We start from the raw sequence: 20,341 nt of genomic DNA on the forward strand, positions 1-20,341 counted from the left end.
TGAGGAAAGGAATTTTTCAATTCAGGAATGTGTTGAAAGCATTCAGGGAAGATAAACCCTGGAATGTGAGCAAGGGTAGGTTTGAGTTGGATTTTTTTGAAGCGTAAGAAGCAAGTGGATTGAGACATGTGATGTGAAGGATGAAAATGAGAGGAAACCAATCTCTCCCTCTCTTCTCTCTCCCTCTCTCCCTCCATCCCTCCATCCTCTCCCCTTTCCCCTCCCTCTCCCTCCCTCCCTCCCTTCCCCTTCTCCCTCCCTCAGAGTTTAGAATGTGGTCTCCCTAGGCACCGCTTGTTGAATTGGACTCAATGCCTTCCCTTAAAGGTGACTTTTTGTGAGAAAGGAATGTTTAAAGTAAGACTACATCCAAATGCCATGTCTCTCAGTCTCTGGCTATCCCATGGAGCCTCAGGATATGGGACAGTACTGAAGGAGGCCATTTGGCCAATAATGCCTGTGCTGCCTAATTGAAAGAGTTTTCCATTTAGTCCTACACACCCTGCCCTTGTCTCTAATTTAGCCCCGTATGTTTTGCCTTTCGAGCTGAGATCTGATTGCCTTTTAAAAGTTGCTGATTCGGCTCCCATCTCCCTTTTCTTTTGTCAGAGGTTGGTATTTCACTACTGTGCAATGTTTTCAATTTAAATTGTGGATCCATCCAAACCCATCCATGTGAGGGCTGCTGGATTAGCAGATTAATGCCTTGGTACTGCATTTGCTATGGCAACATGACAATCCAACTTCAAACCCTTATTGCCCAGTTCCCCCTTATCCTTCCTTCAGACTCGGCAAAGCCGCAGCCTCTGTGATCATCTCAACACCTCCAGTTTCCCAAGTACTCTGGGAAGTCCCTTCTGCCCCTTAAAAGTCATGATACATGTTTCAAGCCCCTTCATTCAGTTTTTGTGGTTCAGACATTGCCTGCTGCTTTTTATCCTCACAGGCAATTCTCTCAAGAAAGCTGCTTGTTCCAGAGATGGACGAAGTGATGCAGAAAGTGGCCAAACTTGCTGTGACTGGACAGAGTGACCAGGTCCGAGTGCAGTGTCGTCAGGTCAGTGTCAAACCCCAGCACTGCAAGGTTCGGAGTTTCTCCATCCTTTACTACGGCATGTGCTGTAGATCTCAATCCGTTGCGCTTGTCATTCCTATGAACCCAAGTGCTTTTTAATGTGTTGGGATTCTGTATCTGTGCACCTGGGACTTCCAAGTCAAAGCAAGATCAAAGTTGTTCACCTTCCAAAATTTTGGTCATCACATGAAGCAACGAGAATAGAATTATTGACCAATCAGAGTGATCAGTTTCTATGACTGGTTCTCTTGTAGACTCTGACATACGGTGTGGTACCCATGCAAGTGTATGTTGGTGTTCTTGACGAGTGCTCAGTGTACAAGTGTGAGTGTGTCAGTGTATGCATGCAGGTGTGTGTGTGTATCGGGGAAGTGAAGATATGGTTGGTTTTATTATATGTGTGGGCATGCATCTATGTGTGTGCCTTAGCCTTTGTTTTTCTGTGTCTCAAATTTGTTTCTGCATAAATGTTTTTTTTAGTATATTCAGTGCCCCCATTCTGTTGTAATCATTTTATCTGTTTGTTTCTTTGTGTCAGGTTTATTTGAAGTTTGTTCTGGATTATCCCCTGGGAAGTAAACTGAAGTCTCACCTTGAGTTCATTGTGGCACAGCTTTCGTAAGTCATGTTTCATCTGGGACTGGTATTTCCTCATAAATTTGTTTCTTGAAAGAATGGAGTCCATTGCAACAGATCCATGAGGATGGGATCCCAGTCCAGGGATTGTTGAATTGTGGCTCAGTGGTTAATGCATAAGCTTGTAAATACAAGTCTCATTCCACAGACTTGGAACATACGATCAAAGTGGCCAGACTGGAGTATTAAACACTTGCAGGGCATGGGAATGGAACCAGCTTAGTCAGAGGGTCAGTACTGAGGGAGTGCCACACTGTCAGAGGGTCAGTACTGAGAGAGCGCTGCACTGTCTGAGGGTCAGTACTGAGGGAGTGCCACACTGTCTGAGGTCAGTACTGAGGGAGCACTGCACTGTCCAAGGGTCAGTACTGAGGGAGCACTGCACTGTCGGACAGTCGGTGCTGAGGGAGTGCCACACTGTCAGAGGATTAGTACTGAGGGAGTGCTGCATTGTCTGAAGGACTGTTTTTTGATGAGATCACAAAATGAAGCCCTGCCTATTCTCTTGAGTTTGTGTTAAAGATCCTAAGATAATATTTTAGTCACAATGACATGGAAACGAATTAAACTTTTGGTCTTATTGTTACTTGTTGTGAATTGGCTGCTGAGATTACAGCAGGTTTTACTGCAGTGCCGATGTGTATCTTTCTTGAGAGTCTTGTGATGCAGTGGTAGTGTCCCTACCTTCTAGCTACATCCTGGTTCAGGTTCCACCTATCCAGAGGTGTGCTACGAAAGATCCGAGCAGATTCATTAAGGAAGTAATTGTGCGTTCACTGAGCGGGGCAGTGCTTCTCTATTCAATCCACTCTCTGTGTACACTAAAAACAGAATGGCCATACATGGTGGTTGGCTTGGAGAAATCCGGATATAATAATTTAAGAGAAAGCACCTTGTAAAATAATAGTGAATGAAAACTGTATTAATGTTTTAAAAAATCTTTTGCTTCTGTCCTGTGTTTAGCTATGAACATGATATTGGAAGAGAATCTGCATTGGAAATGCTAGCTTATATCTTTCAATCCTTTCCACAGGTTGGTTCATAAGATATTAAACATATACTTTATACCTGGCGTTGTGTGCTGATTAGTTGGCAAATAAACTCTGAAGGACTGAGATGTTGCTAAATTGAAAGCAATGGGATACTGTAGGCTTCCCAAGCTCAAAAAAGACCAAGATGTGAACCCATTCCTTTTAGTTACAGAGAATGGGTCCTTGTATATCAATTTGTGTCATTTCTTGTGAACCTGAATGAGCCATGTTAAATTGGTTCTTAGTGTAGCTATTGGCACATTCCGGATTATTCAGCATGTGTTGACCATTCCAATAAACCCAGTGAAGAATTCAGGAGGAACCCCTTCAGTCATAAGATGAAAATGTGAAACTTCTGATCACTGCGGCACTGTGGCTCTGTGGTTAGCACTGCTGCCTCACAGCGCCAGGGACCCGGGTTCGATTCCCGTGTTGGGCGATTGTCTGTGTGGAGTTGGCATATTCTCCCCATGTCTGCGTGAGTTTCCTCCGGGTGCTCCAGTTTCCTCCCACAATCCAAAGATGTGCAAGTCAGGTGAGTTGGCCATGCTAAATTGCCCATGGTGTTAGGTGCATTAATCAGGGGTAAATACAGGGTAGGGGAATGGGTCTGGGTGGGTTACTCTGCACATGGTTGGTGTGGACTTGTTGGGCGGAAGGGCCTGTTTCCATACTGTAGGGAATCTAATCTAATCTAAGAAGTGGTTGTGGTGAATATCAAAAGATAAAATGAAGGCAAAGCCAGTTGAAACACAAGGGGGAAGGAGATATAGGGATACGCTGACAAGGCAAGATGAAGAGGGTCAGGGGGACACTTACTGTTGAAGATTGTCACTGTTGGATCGAATAACCTGTTCCAAATCTGATGAATCTCTCTGAACTCTGATTAAATCTCCTCCTTGATGTTCCCAACTCTGAGAGGATTTTTCACAGCTTTTCAACTCAAAACTGATTTTGTTGCATCTTGAGCATTGTAACAAAACCAGAAATAGCTGGAGAAACTCAGCAAATCTGGCAGCATATGTGAGGTGAAAGCGAGGTTAATATTCCAAGTACTCTAACTCCTCATCAGGCAATATCTGATACTGAGCTGCACGAGGTATTGGAGTTATATGAGGTACATTCTTCTGATGGAGTCACTTGGCTCAAAATGCTAATTCTGCTTTCTTACCACAGATGCTGCCAGACCTGCTGAGTTTCTCCAGCTATTTCTGTATTTTGTTTGAGAGCTCGAGCATCGGCGGTTCTTTGTTTTATTAAATCCACATCTAACGTGTTTCTGAATGTCTTTGTGTCTGTCGGCAGGGTCTGCTTCATCAGTATTATGCCCTTTTCTTCATCCCTGTCACTCTGATGATTGTGAATGATGATTCACCGAGCTGCAAGAAGATGGCAGCTCTGGTAGCTCAGTCGTTGTTGAGCAAGGTGGACGAGAAGCACAAGGACCTGATGTTTTCGTTGGTCTTGACGTGGTTCCAAAGTGAAAAGGTTGGGGCTTGGGTCTGCAGCAGTTTGGGAGGATCATTAATGTTTGGGATTCACTTCCCTTGGAAGAGAGTTCTTAAATTTATTCAGAGCTGAGGTGATGTTTGGCTCATATCCCTCAAAACCTTTCCTATTCATATGCCTCTCCAAATGTCTTTTAGATGTTGAAACTATACCTGCATCAACCACTTCCTCTGGCATATACGCACCACCCTCTGTGTGAAAAAGTTGCCCCTCTCAACTTAAAATTATGCTTTCTAATTTTGAACTTCCCCTACCTCAGGAAAAGCCCTTTGTTGTTTGCCTTACCTATGCCCCTCATGATTTTATAAATTCAATATGGTCACCCCTCAATCTTCCTCTGCGCCAGGGGAAAAAAGCCCCAGCCTATCCAGCCCCTCCATATAACTCAAACCCTCCAGTCCTAGGAACATCCATGTAAATCTTTGTATCCATTCCAATTTAATAATATCCTTCCTATAGCACGGCAACTCGAACTGTATTCCAAAGTGGCCTCACCAATATCCTGCACCGCCACAACATGACATCCCAGCTGCTGTACTCAATGCTCTGACTGTTGAAGGCAAACTTGTCAAATGCCTTCTTCCCTACCCTGTCCACCACTTTCAAGGAATCTAGGTTTTTCTGTTGGACAGCACCAAGAGTTTCAAAGAGGGAATTGCAAGTCTTGGGCCAGTGCTGACTCAAGGAATAGCTGTCTGTAGTGAGTCTAAAGACATGGGAAATATGCCAGGGGCTAGACCTGGACAATTCAGGATTGTGAGAGTTCTTGGCCTGAAGGAGATTGTATAGATGGGTGAGTTGGCAGGCTTTATTTGAATGCAAAGAGATTTTTTAAATGTGACAGAACAATGCTGTTTAGTGTGATGAGAGCAAAATCTGAAGTAAAACCAAATAATGCTGGAGCTCAGCCTGTCTCGCAGTATCTGAGAGAACATCTGAGTTACCATTTCAGCCTATGACTTTTTCAGTTATGTCCCTGTTACAGATCTCTCACCGTCGACTGGCTGCCCATACTTGTGGGCTTTTTGTTGAAACTGAAGGAACCACCTTTGAGAAACGACTTGGGATCGTTCTTCCAATCCTTGAAGCCGCAATTGATCCTGGAAATTTCCAAGATGTGAGTCCTGCTCATGCACCGTGCAGTTTTTATTAAAACTCCATGTTGGATTTGGGGATGGGGCTGGTCAGCTCACATAACAAACTTATTTTCTTAGCGAGTTTTGAGAAGATTTGTAGCTCAGGCTGAGGTTTTGGATTTAGGTTTGCTCACTGAGCTGGAAGGTTCATTTCCAGACATTTCATTACCCTACTAGGTAACATCTTCAGTGGGCCTCAGACAAAGCACTGTTGATAATTCCTGCTTTCTATTTACATGTTTGGGTTTCTTTTGACCTTCCAGCTCAGCGAGCAAACCTATATCCAAAACTTATTTTCTGTGTAAATGCAGAATTGCAGTACTGTCTCATGAATTGAGCTCTAGCAGTATTGATCAAGAGGAGCTATGTTAGTGTCTTGGATTTCGAAGGTCAAGGTGCATCTGTTAAAGCTCATGGGCATAAATGTGGCACACAGTTGCCCCAGTATGCGCTCTCATTATTCAGGGCTCGATCTGGGGCAGTCTGGCTGTGTTTCTCTAAGCCAGCCCTCACATGAAGAGAATACAAGAAACAGAGAGATGTAGATAGGTTAAATAAATGCACAAAAGAGTGCCAGATGGAGAGGAAACGTGAACTTGTCAACTTTGGCAGGAAAAGTAGAAAAATGACATATAATTCAGCTTGCAGAACAGAGGTACAGAGGATTTTGCGTGAATCTTGCGAATCACAAGAAGAATGCAGGTGCAGCACCTGATTGTGAAGTGAAATTAAATGTTGTTTATTGCCAGGGAATTTGAGTATAAAAACAGGGATGTTTTGCTATAGTTACATAAGATAATAGTTTCATGAGCAGTTCTGGTCTTTTATTTTTAAGCAAGGATATAATTGCCCTGGGAGCAGTTTGTAGGAGGCGAAGAGCCCGGGCACAGACGAGAGTTCTATTTAATGGTGAGATGTGGTGATCTGGAATACACAGTCTGAGAAGGGAGGAGGAGGGAAGTTCTGAGTAGAAATTGGATAAATATTTGTGAAGGGGATTACTTGCAAAGCTATGGGGAAAGAGCAGGAGATTGGGACTAAATTCCAAAACTGGCTGCCCTCCAGCTTTGCTGGATAAAGTGTGGAGCTGAGAAAAGTGCAGCAGGTCAAGGAGAAGGGGAATCGACATCTTAGGCCGGAACCTTTCATCAGGGCTGGGGGAGGGGACTGAGAAATAAATGGGGGAAAGGTGGCTGTGATTGGTCAGTGGGAAAGGTGGAGCCGATATATGGGAAGGAAGATGGACAGGTCGGATCAGGTTACGGGGACAGAGTGGAGAGGAAGGACTGGGCCTGGGATGAGGTGGGTCTCCAGCTCTGCTGTACAATTCTGATTAGAACATTTACATCTCTGGCCTTGCTCCTGACAAAGACAAATCTGATCCTGGATCCATTTCCGATCTAAGCTGGATAGCCATGAGTTTACAGTCTGTTTCTGGTCTTTGTTCAGATCCATGAGGAAGCGGAAGAGAAAGCCACAGACCGTTTGCTGTTCAACCTCTTGACTCTGACTGTGAAACTGGTGAAGAATTGCAACTTGGTCCAGCTGCTCAAACCACACCCCATTCTCACCACGATCTGGGGTAGGTACAGTCCTTCCACTGCTGGTTAAACACCGGGCACTCCTCAAAAGCCTCATTCCTGATGAAGGGCTTATGTCCGAAAAGTCGATACTCCTTCTCGGATGCTGCCTGACCTGCTGTGCTTTTCCAGCACCACACTCTTGACTCTGATCTCCAGCATCTGCAGTCCTCACTCTCTTCCCTCTGCTCAAAAGCTGACCCAGGGGTGGCCAACAAAGTAGTGCTGCTGTCATCAAGTTTGTGTGGGGCTAGATGCGTGGGAGGGAGTGTGAGGGTGATGATGTTTAACTGTTTAGGCCATGTCTCATCTGCTCTGAGCTTTTAGGACCCAGATCTTTGTTATAATGGCTAATCTTTACACTCGAAAGAACCTGGAAAATAAGGTCTGGGCATTTAGCCCCTTGAAGCTGCCACTCCATTCGGATATCCTGTTGGTACTGAACCTCAGTTTCACTCTCCAACTTAATTCTCTCAGTGTCTAAGAATCTGTCGACCCCAACCTCAAATGTACTGAGTGATTAAGCAGCAACAGCCCTACACTGTAGGACATTTTGGAGATTGACAGCCCTCTGAGTCAAAATCCCTCTTATCTCAGTCTATATGGCTGACTCCCTCGAAACTGCAGGTACCCGTTTCCTTTGGTGGTAGGTTAGCGGGTGTAGTGATAATGTCTTTGGATTAGGAGGCCAGAGGACCAGGTAAATACTCTAGAGACATATCATTAAATTGTACCATGGCAACTAGTGGAATTTAAATTCATTTAAAAGTAATGTTCAATTAATAATTGAATGGTAGTCTTGTAGGGGATGGGTTAGTTGATTTGGCTGGATGGCTGGTTTGCGATGTGGGTTCCATTCCTACACCAGCTATGGTTACTGGGAAGGACTCCTTCATCTCCCCTCACCTGAGGCATGGAGGTACTCAGGTTAAACCACCTTCAGTCGTCCCTCTCTCCCGAATGAGAGAGCTACCCTAAAGCAACTTTATCTTTAGATTTGTTCTGGTGAGAATGAGACTATCACTGACTGTTGTAAAAAGCCATCTGGTTCATTATAATGCCCTTCAGAGGGGGAAATCTGCCATCCTTACCCAGTCTGACTCCAGATCCACAGTAATGTGGTTGACTCTTAACTGCCCTCTGAAATGCCTGAGCAAGCCACTCAGTTTAAGGGCAATTAGGAACGGGCAACAAGCTCTGGCCTTGTCGACAATACCCGCATCCCATCTAAGAATTTCTGAAAAGTACATTGAAGGGTTCATAAACTAGGACCCCACCAAACTCGAATCTGCTAACTCACCACCAGGTCACATCCAAGCTCATCTGTGGCACCCTCACTCCTGGGTTTGGCTCACCTCTGCCCAGCTGTTCGGAATGCTGTTCGCCTCCTATCAACCTGAAGAGCTGGTGGCCAAGTGGAACTCTGGCAAGGCACTGATCACGGAACAGAATTCCATGGAGACGCCAGCGGCACAGTTCTTGCTGGAAGAGCTGGACAGAAAGGTAGGCCCCTCCCGGAGAGAGAAGTGCTTTGATTCATGCCGTCCAGGCAAGACTGCAAATGTTGGTGAAATGCTGTCCACTCATTGATTCTCCATAAAAACCAAAGGGGCTAAACCTCTTCTCCTGCACAAAGAGAGCTCAACAGTTGCCTGGGGAGATTTGGAAATGAAGGGTTTGACAAAAGAGTCATAGAGACCTTCTCTCCACTTGATAATGACACCAGGTGTACAGGCCTTAAAAAGTAGAGGGTCACAAGATAAACATCCTTGCCCACAGAAGGAAGGATATGGGGTTCATTAAAACGAGGAATGCTCTTCTTCAGCACTGGCATTCTGACACTGAGGCACTCCCTCTGACAGTGCAGCGCTCCTTCAGCGCCAACCCTCTCCCACAGCGGCATTCCCTCAACACCGACCTCCGACAATGCGGCACTCCCTCAGCACCGACCCTCTGACAGTGACTGCTCCCTCAGCACCGACCCTTTGACACTGTGGCACTCCCTCAGAACTGACTCTCCGACAGTGTGGCACTCCCTCAGCACTACCCTCCGACACTGTGATGCTCCCTCAGCACCGACGCTCCCTCAGCACCGACACTGCGGCACTCCCTCAGTACTGACCCTCCGACAGTGCGGCACTCCCTCAGCACTGACCCTCCGACAGTGACCACTCCCTCAGCACCGACCCTTTGATACTGCGGCACTTTCTCAGCCCCAACAGTGCAGCACTCCCTCAGCACTGACCCTCCGACATTTCAGTGCTTCCTCAACACCGACCCTCCGACGCTCCCTCAGCACTGACCCCATGAAAGAGTGGAGTTCTCCTTGGACTGGTTGCTTCAGAGACTGATGGACTGATGTCTCTGAACTGAAACCACAGCCTTCTGGTTCAGCCAACTGTGCTTCACACTGAACCAACTGCACTGTTGGTTACAGCTCACGTTACTGTGCGAATGATCTGAATATTAGTACACCCCTCTGTTTACCACATACGGGAAGTAGTATATTGAGACGTTACTGTACTTGTCATCCAATTTTATCAGATTTCTCTTGCTGTTCTTATTTAGCAACACGTTGAACAGTCAGTTACATTGTCATGGGAACAGGTGACCACTATGCAGGATGCAGTTGTTTACTGTCGGTTCTGTTATAACGCAATAGTTCCATTCTTGTGTGACTCCGGGTTATAAGAAAATCACATAAATTCAGCATAATTTAAACTAATGGGATTAGAAACACATTATAACTGAAACAGGTACGACAAGTTTGCGTTCTACAAATAATGGTCTAAATTCTCGAATAGCGTTGTAGCCAGTTTACGTTGAAGAAACTCACGTTACTGCAGAACTGAGTGTAGTTTGGGAATGTAGTCCTTGGTAACTACTGAAGTGGCTAAAAATGAGCCTTTGTGGCTCTGTTGCCTTTAACCAATGGCACAGCGTGGAGGTTCATGTTACTGAAGTTTGACCTCCAGCCTTGTGCAGAAACGTTGAGTGCGAGCAGGAGGGGACCGGTGAGATTGCAAAGTGTCCGCTCTGTGACAGGTGCAGGAAAACCTCCTCCTAAACTTTGGCTGCTTGGAGTCAAACCCGGTGCACTTATTGCATCCTCATGACATTCCAGAGAAAAGTGCTTTCTGAAATGCAATTTTAAAAATCTCACAACACCAGGTTATAGTCTAACAAGTTTAATTGGAAGCACTAGCTTTCAGAGCGCTGCTTCTTCATCAGAAGGTTGTGGATCCAAATCTCCAAATCATGAAATGCAATTGTTCATGTAGGAAATACAACAGCCAAATTGTGCATAGGGAGATCCCACAAACAGCAATGTCGAGAGATAACTGTAATAGATAGGCCAGCGCGGGAGCTATGGGCTAAATAGCTTTGTTTGCCGCTGTTTCATTCAAGATTTGTTGACTGACTGAATGGAATATCCTTGTGTGTTTTGATTTCTGTGAAGCGTCCCCTTGATTTTACATCCTAAATTTCTCAACACTGACAATTTGTCTTTCAGACCAAACTCTTGGCTTTAGCCTTTTGTCATCAGCTGCAGTCCAAGTTCCTGGATCTCACGCTGGGTGAACAGGTATGAAGAGGTATTACTGTTACGTCACAAATGCAGAGAGTGCTGAAGAAACTCAGCAGATCTGGCAGCATCTGTGGAGAGAGATGCAGTTAATATTTCGAGTCCACATCCTACTCTCCACAGATGCTGCCCGACTTGCTGAGTTTCTTCAGCACTCTCTGCATCGATTTCTGATTTCCAGCTTGCACAGTATTTTGCTTTTATTAATGTCCTGTCACCTGGGACTGCAAGGATGGGTCTGGTTAGAACTGGAAACGGTTATTGAGTCACCAAAGGAAAGCATCTAATAGCCCGGGTTACATTTTCTCACAATCATCATTAAATGTTTATTCTGCTGATGCCAAATTTCCTTTAGCTGCACTGCTCACGTCCTAACATCTCCTATTACTTCAGAATGTTTTTTGTCAGTTTGAGAAGCCAGTGAAGATGGAATTTTTAAGGGAAATAAAAACCTGTACATTTAACTAAATCTTATACCTTGCACCTGCCAAAGCTTTGTTCTGCACCTCAGTGAAACACAGCCACTGTTGCAGCTTGGGAAATCTGGCTGCCATTTTGTGCACAGCAACACAGCAATGACCAGGTAGTCTGGCTTCGTGAAGTTGGTTGAGAGTTCAACAGGGCACTGAGGGGTGGTCACCTGTCTCTGCATAATAACGCAGAAACTTTCATTTATATCCACCCATGAGGATAGACCTGAGCTTCGGTTTAATCTCTTATTTAAAAGATGCCCCTTCCAACTTTGTAGCATGCATTCAGCGCAAAATCTTCTCGCCATGTAACATTTAAGTGCGTTAATATGTCAGTGGGTGGGATCGTTTAGTTTGGCTCGCACTTGCTTGCACATCCCATTTGAGTGTCAAACACAATCCTTGACATTCAGCCCTCTCGTTGCCAAACAGGTGATAAAGAACTTGCTGTTTGTGGCCAAAGTCATCTTCCTCTTGGAGTCTGTTGACTGTGGAGATGAAAAGGTGGATGAAAAGACAGAGGAGAGCGAGGATGAAATGGGAGCAGACGAAACTGAGGAAGACACGGCAGGAAAAGTTGCGTCTGATGGTGCCAAAGGGAAGAGAGCAACCCTGATGTGGCTGATCAGGAAGCTGTGTACTCTTGCCAAGAGAGAAGCAGCTCATTCCCCGAAAATATCTTTGAAGGTACTGATAGTCTCCTGTTTGCATTTCTGTGGTAGTCCAAGTCATAGGAAACCTCAGGTTGTTTCACAATAGACAGAACGGTGGTGGAACGAATGGTGGGGAGGGGTTGTTGATAAAGAACAACGTTAGAAAATAAGACTTAAAAACCCAGAAAGGGGGCATAATGGGGTTTTGGAGGGTAAATGAGGTTACAGGATTGGGAAGAACCCATTCACATCTCTAGTTTGTTCCATGATTCACCAAAACATTGGCTGATCTATATCCTATTTACCTTCCTTTCCTCCAAATCTTGTAATACCTTCGCCTAGTGAAAATCTAATATTTAAAATGCAACATTACAGAAATTTACCTCCTCCTTACTACCCTTGTGCCCCAGCAGTATGTCTTTATAAATTGTTTGCATGAGATTATTTACTGAGTTGTTTATTTTTGCACGGGGTACTGGTGTTTGTGGTAAGTGCAGCACTTGTTGCCAATCTCAATTGCTCTTGAACTGAGCGCCTTGTTAAGTCATTACGGAGGGTGGTCCAAAGTGAGCCACATTGCTTTGGGCCTAGACAAGGTAAGGGTAGCAGATTTCCCTCCCTAAAGCATGTTCGTGAACCAGATTGGCTTATATGGCAATTGAGAATGGTCCCTATTAGCTTAGCTTTTATTTCCAGACTTTATTGTATTGAAATTTTGCCATTTACCACGGTGGGTTTGAATCTGTCTGTCTGGAACATTGGATTACTAGTCCAGTGACATTACCACTATGCCACCACCTCCGTTTAGGATTCCAGTTGGTGAACAATGCCCTTCACCTTGTGAATCTGAACGCAGTTAACATATAATTAGCAAACCATCTTAAAATCCTGAAATGAATCTCCACTAACTCACCACTTCTCCTTCAGGACCATAATGGTCTCCTCTGGTGTCTTTGTACTTGGGTGAAGTTAGCAAAATAAACATTTATTGCCATATTCCCCAAAGCTGTGACTGGGTGCATCAGTAATTCCCATTTGGAACGTGTATGTTGTGGACTTTCAGGCAAATGGTCTCCTTGAAGTTACAAGGTGAGCTCTTTACAAACTCCACCTGCCTTAGGCAGCGGGGTGGTTAAGAGACTAATATTTACTTTCATTGTTTTTTTTCTCTCCAGAGGACATGCGTCTTTAAGTTCCTTGGAGCAATCTCCGTAAACCTTGGAATGGAAGGAGTGAAGCCTTATCTCCCAGTAATTATTGCGCCTCTTTACAGGGAATTGAACAGTACTTACGCAGAGCAAGGTAAGCTTCATTATTGGAGTTGATCAACCATTCCTGCTTATCCGGGTATTGAATCTCTGACAGTGTCTCTTTACAAAACTCCCCAACTGGCTCCATTGCTAAAGAGATGGTTGAAGTCTGTGTTGTGAAATTGTAGATCACCAAAAGATACCATTCAGCCCATCATGTTTGTGTCAACATCCAGTTGATCCCAATCCCTTGCTCTTTCCCCATGGTTTTGTAAATATTTTTCCTTTTCAAACATCCAGATTTAGCTGTTAGCCTCTGTTGGGTTAAATTTCATACGGTGAAATAGATAGGGTGAGCTGGTATCAGCCTATGTGGTAACGCGAATGTGTGAGCTTATGGTGCATCTTTTAACATTTTACACATCATTGGAGGTGACACTTAGCGCTGTGGAATGCAGGTCAGGGTGAGATTGCAGCTAACCTTTTAAAAATTCAAGCAATAAAGGGAAACTAACAACATATCTGATCAGCATTTGCAAAGCATGAACTCCAGCTAAACCAATCTGCCTCATAGAATGTGCAGCTAGGGAACAGGCTATTCAGCCCCTCTGTTCCATGTTGGGTGTTGTGCTCCTTTCAGGCCTCTCTCCCATCCCATTCCATAAACATACTTTTCTCCCTCATGTACCTATCCACCTCCTCTTAAATGTATATGCTATTTTCCCCAGCCTCTCTTTGAGGTAGTGAGTTCCACATTATTAATTGCTACACGAGGAAGAATTTCAGTCACTTATTAACTGATTCCCTGAGTTAACCCAAAGCCTAGCCAATGACTTTTAGAAGTTGAACACCAAACAAAAAAAAGCACAAAAAACTGCGAATGCTGGAAATCAGAAACAAAAACAGAAATTTCTAGAAAAACCCAGCAGATCTGATAGCACCTGTGGAGAGAAAGCAGAATTAATATTTGGGCCCAGTGACCCTTCTTCAAAACTGAAGAAATGTTAACTGTGCTTTCTCTTCACAGATGCTGTCAGATCTGCTGAGTTTTTCCAGCAATTTCAATTTTTGTTTTTGACTTTAGTTCGTTAGTTGCTTCATTAAGGTGGGAATGCTGTGGTTTGTTTTGGTTGATGTGTTCCTGGTTTTGAAAATGCCTTGAGGTTCAGTGAGCTCTGTCCCTGCTACATACAGGGCCTGGTATTTATAGTTTAGCCTTTGAAATGACCCAGCCTGCTGCTGCTGCTTTGTCCTCTTCCCCTTTCAGACTCGACATTGAGGAACCTTTCCCAGGAGATCATCGAGCTGCTGAAGAAACTGGTTGGGTTGGAAACGTTCTCTCTGGGCTTTGCAGCCGTGCAGAAGCAGGCCAGCCAGAAGAAAGCTTTGCGGAAAAGACAGAAAGCTCTGCAGGTTGGGACAGAGTCATGGCGGGCTGTGAAATGGCTGCTTCCTCATACTCCCTACAGCGGAACATTTCCTCAATTCTCACCTTTCAGTCACTTATTAAAAGCTCCCTCCTTCACCAAGCAGAAGGTCACCCCTTGCTGTTGAATCTCTTGTTGACCTCACTACATTCTGTCTTTGTAACCACCTCTAGCTCCACAGCTCCCTCTGCTTCTCTGATTCAGACCTCTTGCATAGCATTTCCAGCAGAGAAACAGGCCCCTCAGCCCAGCTGCCCTGCATGAGTGCTATAGCACACAGTCCTAGCCCCGTCCTCTCATCTCATTCTACAAACACACAATTTTATTCTCTTTGTCTTGTGCTGATCTACTATCCCCTGAGTCTACGCTATTTCTCTGAGGTGGTGAGTTCCACATTCTAACTAATAAAAGCGAAATTCTGCGTATGCTGAAAATCTGAAGCAAACACAGAGAATGATGGACTGACTCACCAGCTCTGGTAGCATCTGTGGGAAGAGAAACAGTTAAGGTTTTGAGTCCAGTATAACTCTTAAGAACATATCAGATTTCTCTCTCCACAGATGCTGTCAGACCTGCTGAGTTCCTCTAGTGTTCTCTGTGTTTCAGATTCTAACTGTTGACCTGAATTTTCCTTTTCAGAAACATTAAAGCTCTCTTTCAGGCCTCACTGATTTTTACATAGCTTCTCACTTTCTGCCACTCTAGGAATGAGGGAAAGTGCCTCATTGGCTCTTCTTATGAGCTTCTTAACTTGTCATTGTTATTTTCAGTTGTATATTTGAACCCCCAGATACTGTACTCCCACATCCTTTTTACCATCTTGTTTTCCAAGAGAGAATTTGGCTTCATACCAGAGTGCACTACTCCACATTTAACTACATTGCACATTCCCAGTTTCCTCCTTTCTACCGTTGCACCACGCCTTTAGCTACTTAAGCCCTGAGCTCTGGAATTTTCCCACCTCATCCCTTTCTTTCATCTCTTAAGATGCTCCATAAAATCTACCTCTTTGACCAAGCTTTTGGTCAGCAGCCCTAAAACATCCTTTGTTTCTTTATTCTGTTTTTATTTATAATTAAAACAAAAGTTAGCCGCATGATGATCGCTGTCAATTGTTGGTTCAGCTAAGGCAATCTGCCACACTTACCTTGTCTGTCCTACATATGACTCCAGACCCACAGCAATGTGTTTGACTCTTCACTGCCCTCTGGGCAAATAGGAATTGGCCGCAAATGTTCACAATGATGTCCTCATTCTACAAACAAATATAAACATTGCCCACCACTGTACACACTGACTGTTGCATGAATCGTGTTATGTAATCTCCCCTGGTCTTCCCCCTGTCGCAGACCTGCCTTTAGTTCATGCTACTCCCTTTCACTAACACACAATTACTTGCATGTATATCTATCTTCAAATCTGAGGAAGGAATTCTTTCTCTCCATCGATTCTGCTGACAAGAATTTTGTTTTTTGTTTTTTTAAAATCTGTTTCTTTTCTTAAGTCATCTGTTCTTATAAGCCACCTTGTGTATTTAAATGCCACATTTTTGATAATGTTGTCCTGAAATGCCTTGGCACATTAAAGATACTGTACATTACTGATTGTAAACATGTTCATCATAAATGGGTTTACATTTTATTAACGTCAGTTCTGACTATTTCAAATGCAAGATTAGAATCGTAGAATCCCTACAGTGTGGGATCAGGCCATTCGGTCCAACGGGTCCACACTGACTCTCTGAAGAGCATCCCACCCAGACTCACCCTATCTCTGTAACCCTGCATTTCCCATGGCTAATCCAAGACCTGGATGCTGTGGACAATTTAGCATGACCAATCCACCTAATCTGCACATCTTTGGACTGTGGGAGGAAACTCACCAAGGCGCAGGGAGAATGGGCAAACACCACCCAGGCTGTCACCCAAGGGTGGAATTGTATCAGTGTCCCTGGTGCTGTGAGGCAGCAGTGCTAACCACTGAGTCACTGTGCTGCTGTTAGAGGTTGCCATTGGTGAATATTTGTTTTTGCTAATTTATTCTTATCCCAGGATATGGTCTCGCAGTTCCAGCATGTGTTGTCCATCCCTAATTGCCCTTGAATTGAGTGTCTTGCTCAGCCAGTTCTGAGGGCAGTTAAGAGATCACCACATGTAGACCAGACCAGGTAAGAACAGCAGATTTCCTTTTTTAAAGGACACTAGTGGCCCAGGTGGGTATTTATGGTGATTGGTGATTCCTGAGACTAGTTCGGATTTGTCAGTTGAATTTAAGTTCCACCAGCTGACATAGTGCCATTTTAACCTGTGTTTCCAGAGCATTAGCCTTGACCCTGGATTGAGGTTGTTGTGGCATAATGGTAGTGCCACTGGTCTGTCTGGGGGGTCACAGGTTTGAATTCAATAAAATCTGGAATTATAAGCTAGCCAGTAGTGTAACCATTGTGGATTGTCATTAAAAACCCACCTGATTCACTGAAGTCCTTGAGGGAAGGAAATCCGTCCTTTCCTGGTCTAGTCGACATGTGACCAATAATGTGTTTGTTTCTTAACGACTCTCTGAAATGGCCCTAACAACTCCTGCTCTGTTTAAGGGGCAGTTAGGGATGGACCATGAACACTGGCCCAACCAGTGACCCTCCTTCTGATGAACAAATAGAAACAGTTACACGTCCAATAGCACCATTCAGACGGTAACTCCTTAAAGATGCTATCAGTATTCCTCCATCTGTCATAATCATTGAGCCATTATTCTGTTTGTTGGAAATGGACGAAAAGGCAGAGGAGTACATTAATATGGGCACATAGTTGGCACGGACCTGGGTTAATAATATATGCAATCTTAGGTAAAGTTCCTCCATAGCAGTTTGAGAATTTAAATCTACAGTGAGGTTTTATGAATAAAACACTGGTGCACATGAAGCTGTTGTAAAAGGTTAACCAGTTCCACTGTGTCTGTTTAAGGAGGTTTGGGTGGTTCTTACCAGGTCAGAGTGCCTACAGGGGTTCAGGCTTATTCCTGATGAAGGGCTTTTGCCCGAAATGTCGATTTTGCCTGTCCTCGGATGCTGCCTGAATTGCTGTGCTCTTCCAGCACTACTGATCCAGGATCTGGTTTCCAGCATCTGCAGTCATTGTTTTTACCCCGTTTTTGCCTTCGGAAATGGACATGGGATGAATAATATATGAAGGGTTTGCCTGTGGCGCCCAGATAGATTAAAGTTTGAATGTCTGCTGACGTTTTCCAATGTATTAAGGGGCTTTGCTGTATAAATCTGATGGATACTGACCATGTTAATACTCTTCATATTTTCATTCAAAACAGGCAGTGGCAAATCCGGATATTGCCGCAAGGAAGAAACTGAAGAAGCACAAAAATAAAGCGGAAGCCAAGAAAAGAAAAATTGAAGTCCTTCGACCTGGCTACAAGGCGAAAAAGGCCCGAAGCAGCACGCTAAAGGACTTGGCCATAGTGGAGTGAAATGTTTTAGTTCAGTCGTTTTGTACGTGATGATTTTATGCCAGAAACTAAAAGATCACTTCTGATGGCCACATTTTTATTTTTGTCTCCCATTCCCAACAATTCTTTTGCAATGTGGCTCAGGAGTATTTAGCATGAAGTACAGTTTAATGTACTGTTTATCTTGGCAGATTGTCAATAAATGGTGCTTTGTGATAGCGCCTGTTCTCACAATACGCTGCTGTTATCTATCTGTTACCTTTCTGGGAGGGAAGAATGAAAGCTTTAGTGACATGAAAATTGCACATTTCAGAGCTCTGAGAGGCAGAGGGATCTCGGTGTGCTAGTGCCTGAATCACAGAAGGTTAATTTGCAGATACAGCAAGCAATTAGGTGAAAGGTTATCAGGGATTGACGTAACCAGATCACCTGTGATCTTATTCAGTGTCAAGGCAGGCTCAAGGGGTCGAATGGCTGACACCGACTGTTTGTTCATCTGTTGTAAATCAATTGATAATAATCATGACTTTGATATAAAGCAAAATGCTGGACCTTTTGAAATGTACTGCTGTATGGAGTCTGAAAGACTTGGCTGTTCACAAATACACCTTTATTTGTCAGTATTTCCATTCTGATTTAAAGCCCAAGGTGGATGTTTCTATCCCTCACATGTGCACCCCTTTACCTGAACTCCTTTAGTAACACCTTTTCCACACATCCCTCAAAACCTGGACCAGGTTCAAGTCCACTGGTGTTAATCTTAAAACTTCCAGTGCCTCCACAGCCTTTAGTGAAGGAAGAGATTTCCATTCCCTTCCTTCGAAAAAATGTTTGCTGAATTTGCTCCAAAATGACTACTTTTTTAAGGTAGTGGTTATTTATCTGGATTTCATTCTCTCGAGGCAATAAAAATCTGTTTAATAATTTGACACTTCAGTTAGATCAGCCCTCAGTTTTCTACAGTGGAGCACAAGCGTTGTGACTCTAACTTTTAATTTAACCATTTCCATTTCACTATCAATCTGTGCTATTTCCTTTCAAAAGCTAGTCTACCCTTCCTGATGTGTGGAACCTCAAACTAACTACAGTGACTCTGATAGGGCCTGACTCAGACTCTGTATAACTTAAGCATTGCATTGCCATCCTCACCTACCCTCACACCCAGCCTTGCTCCATGTGTATTCCAAGCTGTTTGTGATGACCGACTACGTAATATTGATTGGAAATTATTAACCATATCTAAACCTTGCTCCTGTTCCATTTACTGCCCAATGGCAAACTGAGATGTATGTCTCATGTCATTTATAGAACCATAGAATTTACAGTACAGGTGAAGGCCATTCAATATGTGATGTCTACACTGGCTCCCCAAACAGCTACCCAGCTAGTCCCACTTTCTAACCCTATCAGCCCTTTAAATTCATCCCTTTCAAATATATATCCAGCCCTCTTTTGAAACCTCCTATGGAATCAGCCTCCCCCACTCTCCCATGCAGCACATTCCAAATCCTAACAACTTTCTCCTCATCTCACTCCTAGCTCTCTTGCTGACCATCTTGAAGTTGTGACCCCTTGTTACTGATATGATACCTCGTGCAAATAGAATATTCTTCTTACCCCTGTTAAATTGTTCATAATTTTGACCACTTAATAATGCCACCTTAATCTTCTCTGCACCAAGGAGAATAAGCCCAATTTCTCTAATCTTTCCCTGTATCTAAAATCCCTCATTCCTGATATCTTTCTAGTAGCACTCTCTCCAGAGCTTGAGCATCCATTTGTCTAACTATAACGTTTTTATCGAAAGGTGTCTGTTTAAATTGGGCAAAGCTCCCAACTGAAGGGAAAGTCGTTCAATGGTCCTGCTTCACAGGATTTGCTGAGATGATTCTTGTAAACACCAGAACGTTGACTCACATTCTTCCTCCTCGGGATGCTTTCACTTGTTTGTAGGAGGGACAGGATGACTGGTTCATACGTAAAATAAACGGCGATGATGTTTGAATTAAAATTCACAGTCTACAGGAATTGCTGGAAAAATAAAGTGGTTTTCTTCAGACTTAAAATTGCAGAGAACAGAGATAAAGTTAGAGCCTGTGGCAAGATCTGGTGGCTTCTCACTATCTTCATAGAATCCCTGCAATGTGGAAGCAGGCCATTCAGCCCATTCCGACCCTCCACAGAGTATCCTACCCAGACCCATCCCCCATCCTTGTAACCCTGCATTTCCCATGGCTACCCCACCTCCCACCACCAAACCATCATCTCCCAGACCATCCAGAACCTCATCACCTCAGGGGATCATCCCCCATCCTTGTAACCCTGCATTTCCCATGGCTACCCCACCTCCCACCACCAAACCATCATCTCCCAGACCATCCAGAACCTCATCACCTCAGGGGATCTCCCATCCACTGCCTCCAACCTCATAGTCCCACAACCCCGCACTGCCCGTTTCTACCTCCAGCCCAAAATCCACAAACCTGACTGCCCCGGCTGACCCATTGTCTCAGCCTGCTCCTGCCCCAC

At 44.2% G+C, this 20,341-nt stretch overlaps 1 protein-coding gene across 3 annotated transcripts in view; it reads left to right on the top strand.

Moving 5' to 3' along the window:
* The window catches only part of utp20 (UTP20 small subunit processome component), a 111,418-nt gene extending 93,372 nt beyond the window's left edge, over positions 1-18,046 (top strand). For 2 of the 3 annotated variants that reach the window (XM_043709793.1, XM_043709794.1), the window contains exons 51-62: positions 947-1,057; positions 1,614-1,693; positions 2,675-2,744; positions 4,048-4,230; positions 5,237-5,368; positions 6,837-6,969; positions 8,274-8,470; positions 10,482-10,553; positions 11,456-11,710; positions 12,852-12,978; positions 14,194-14,339; positions 17,678-18,046. In XM_043709793.1, coding sequence (XP_043565728.1) covers positions 947-1,057; positions 1,614-1,693; positions 2,675-2,744; positions 4,048-4,230; positions 5,237-5,368; positions 6,837-6,969; positions 8,274-8,470; positions 10,482-10,553; positions 11,456-11,710; positions 12,852-12,978; positions 14,194-14,339; positions 17,678-17,833 — 1,662 coding nt within the window. In that variant the 3' untranslated portion in view covers positions 17,834-18,046. The remainder of the gene's footprint in view (positions 1-946; positions 1,058-1,613; positions 1,694-2,674; positions 2,745-4,047; positions 4,231-5,236; positions 5,369-6,836; positions 6,970-8,273; positions 8,471-10,481; positions 10,554-11,455; positions 11,711-12,851; positions 12,979-14,193; positions 14,340-17,677) is intronic. The other variant, XM_043709795.1, reaches the window with a different exon arrangement.
* The last annotated feature ends 2,295 nt before the right edge of the window (positions 18,047-20,341 follow it).

This window comes from Chiloscyllium plagiosum, chromosome 19, assembly GCF_004010195.1.
Source record: "Chiloscyllium plagiosum isolate BGI_BamShark_2017 chromosome 19, ASM401019v2, whole genome shotgun sequence".
Classification (NCBI taxonomy): Eukaryota; Metazoa; Chordata; class Chondrichthyes; order Orectolobiformes; family Hemiscylliidae; genus Chiloscyllium; species Chiloscyllium plagiosum.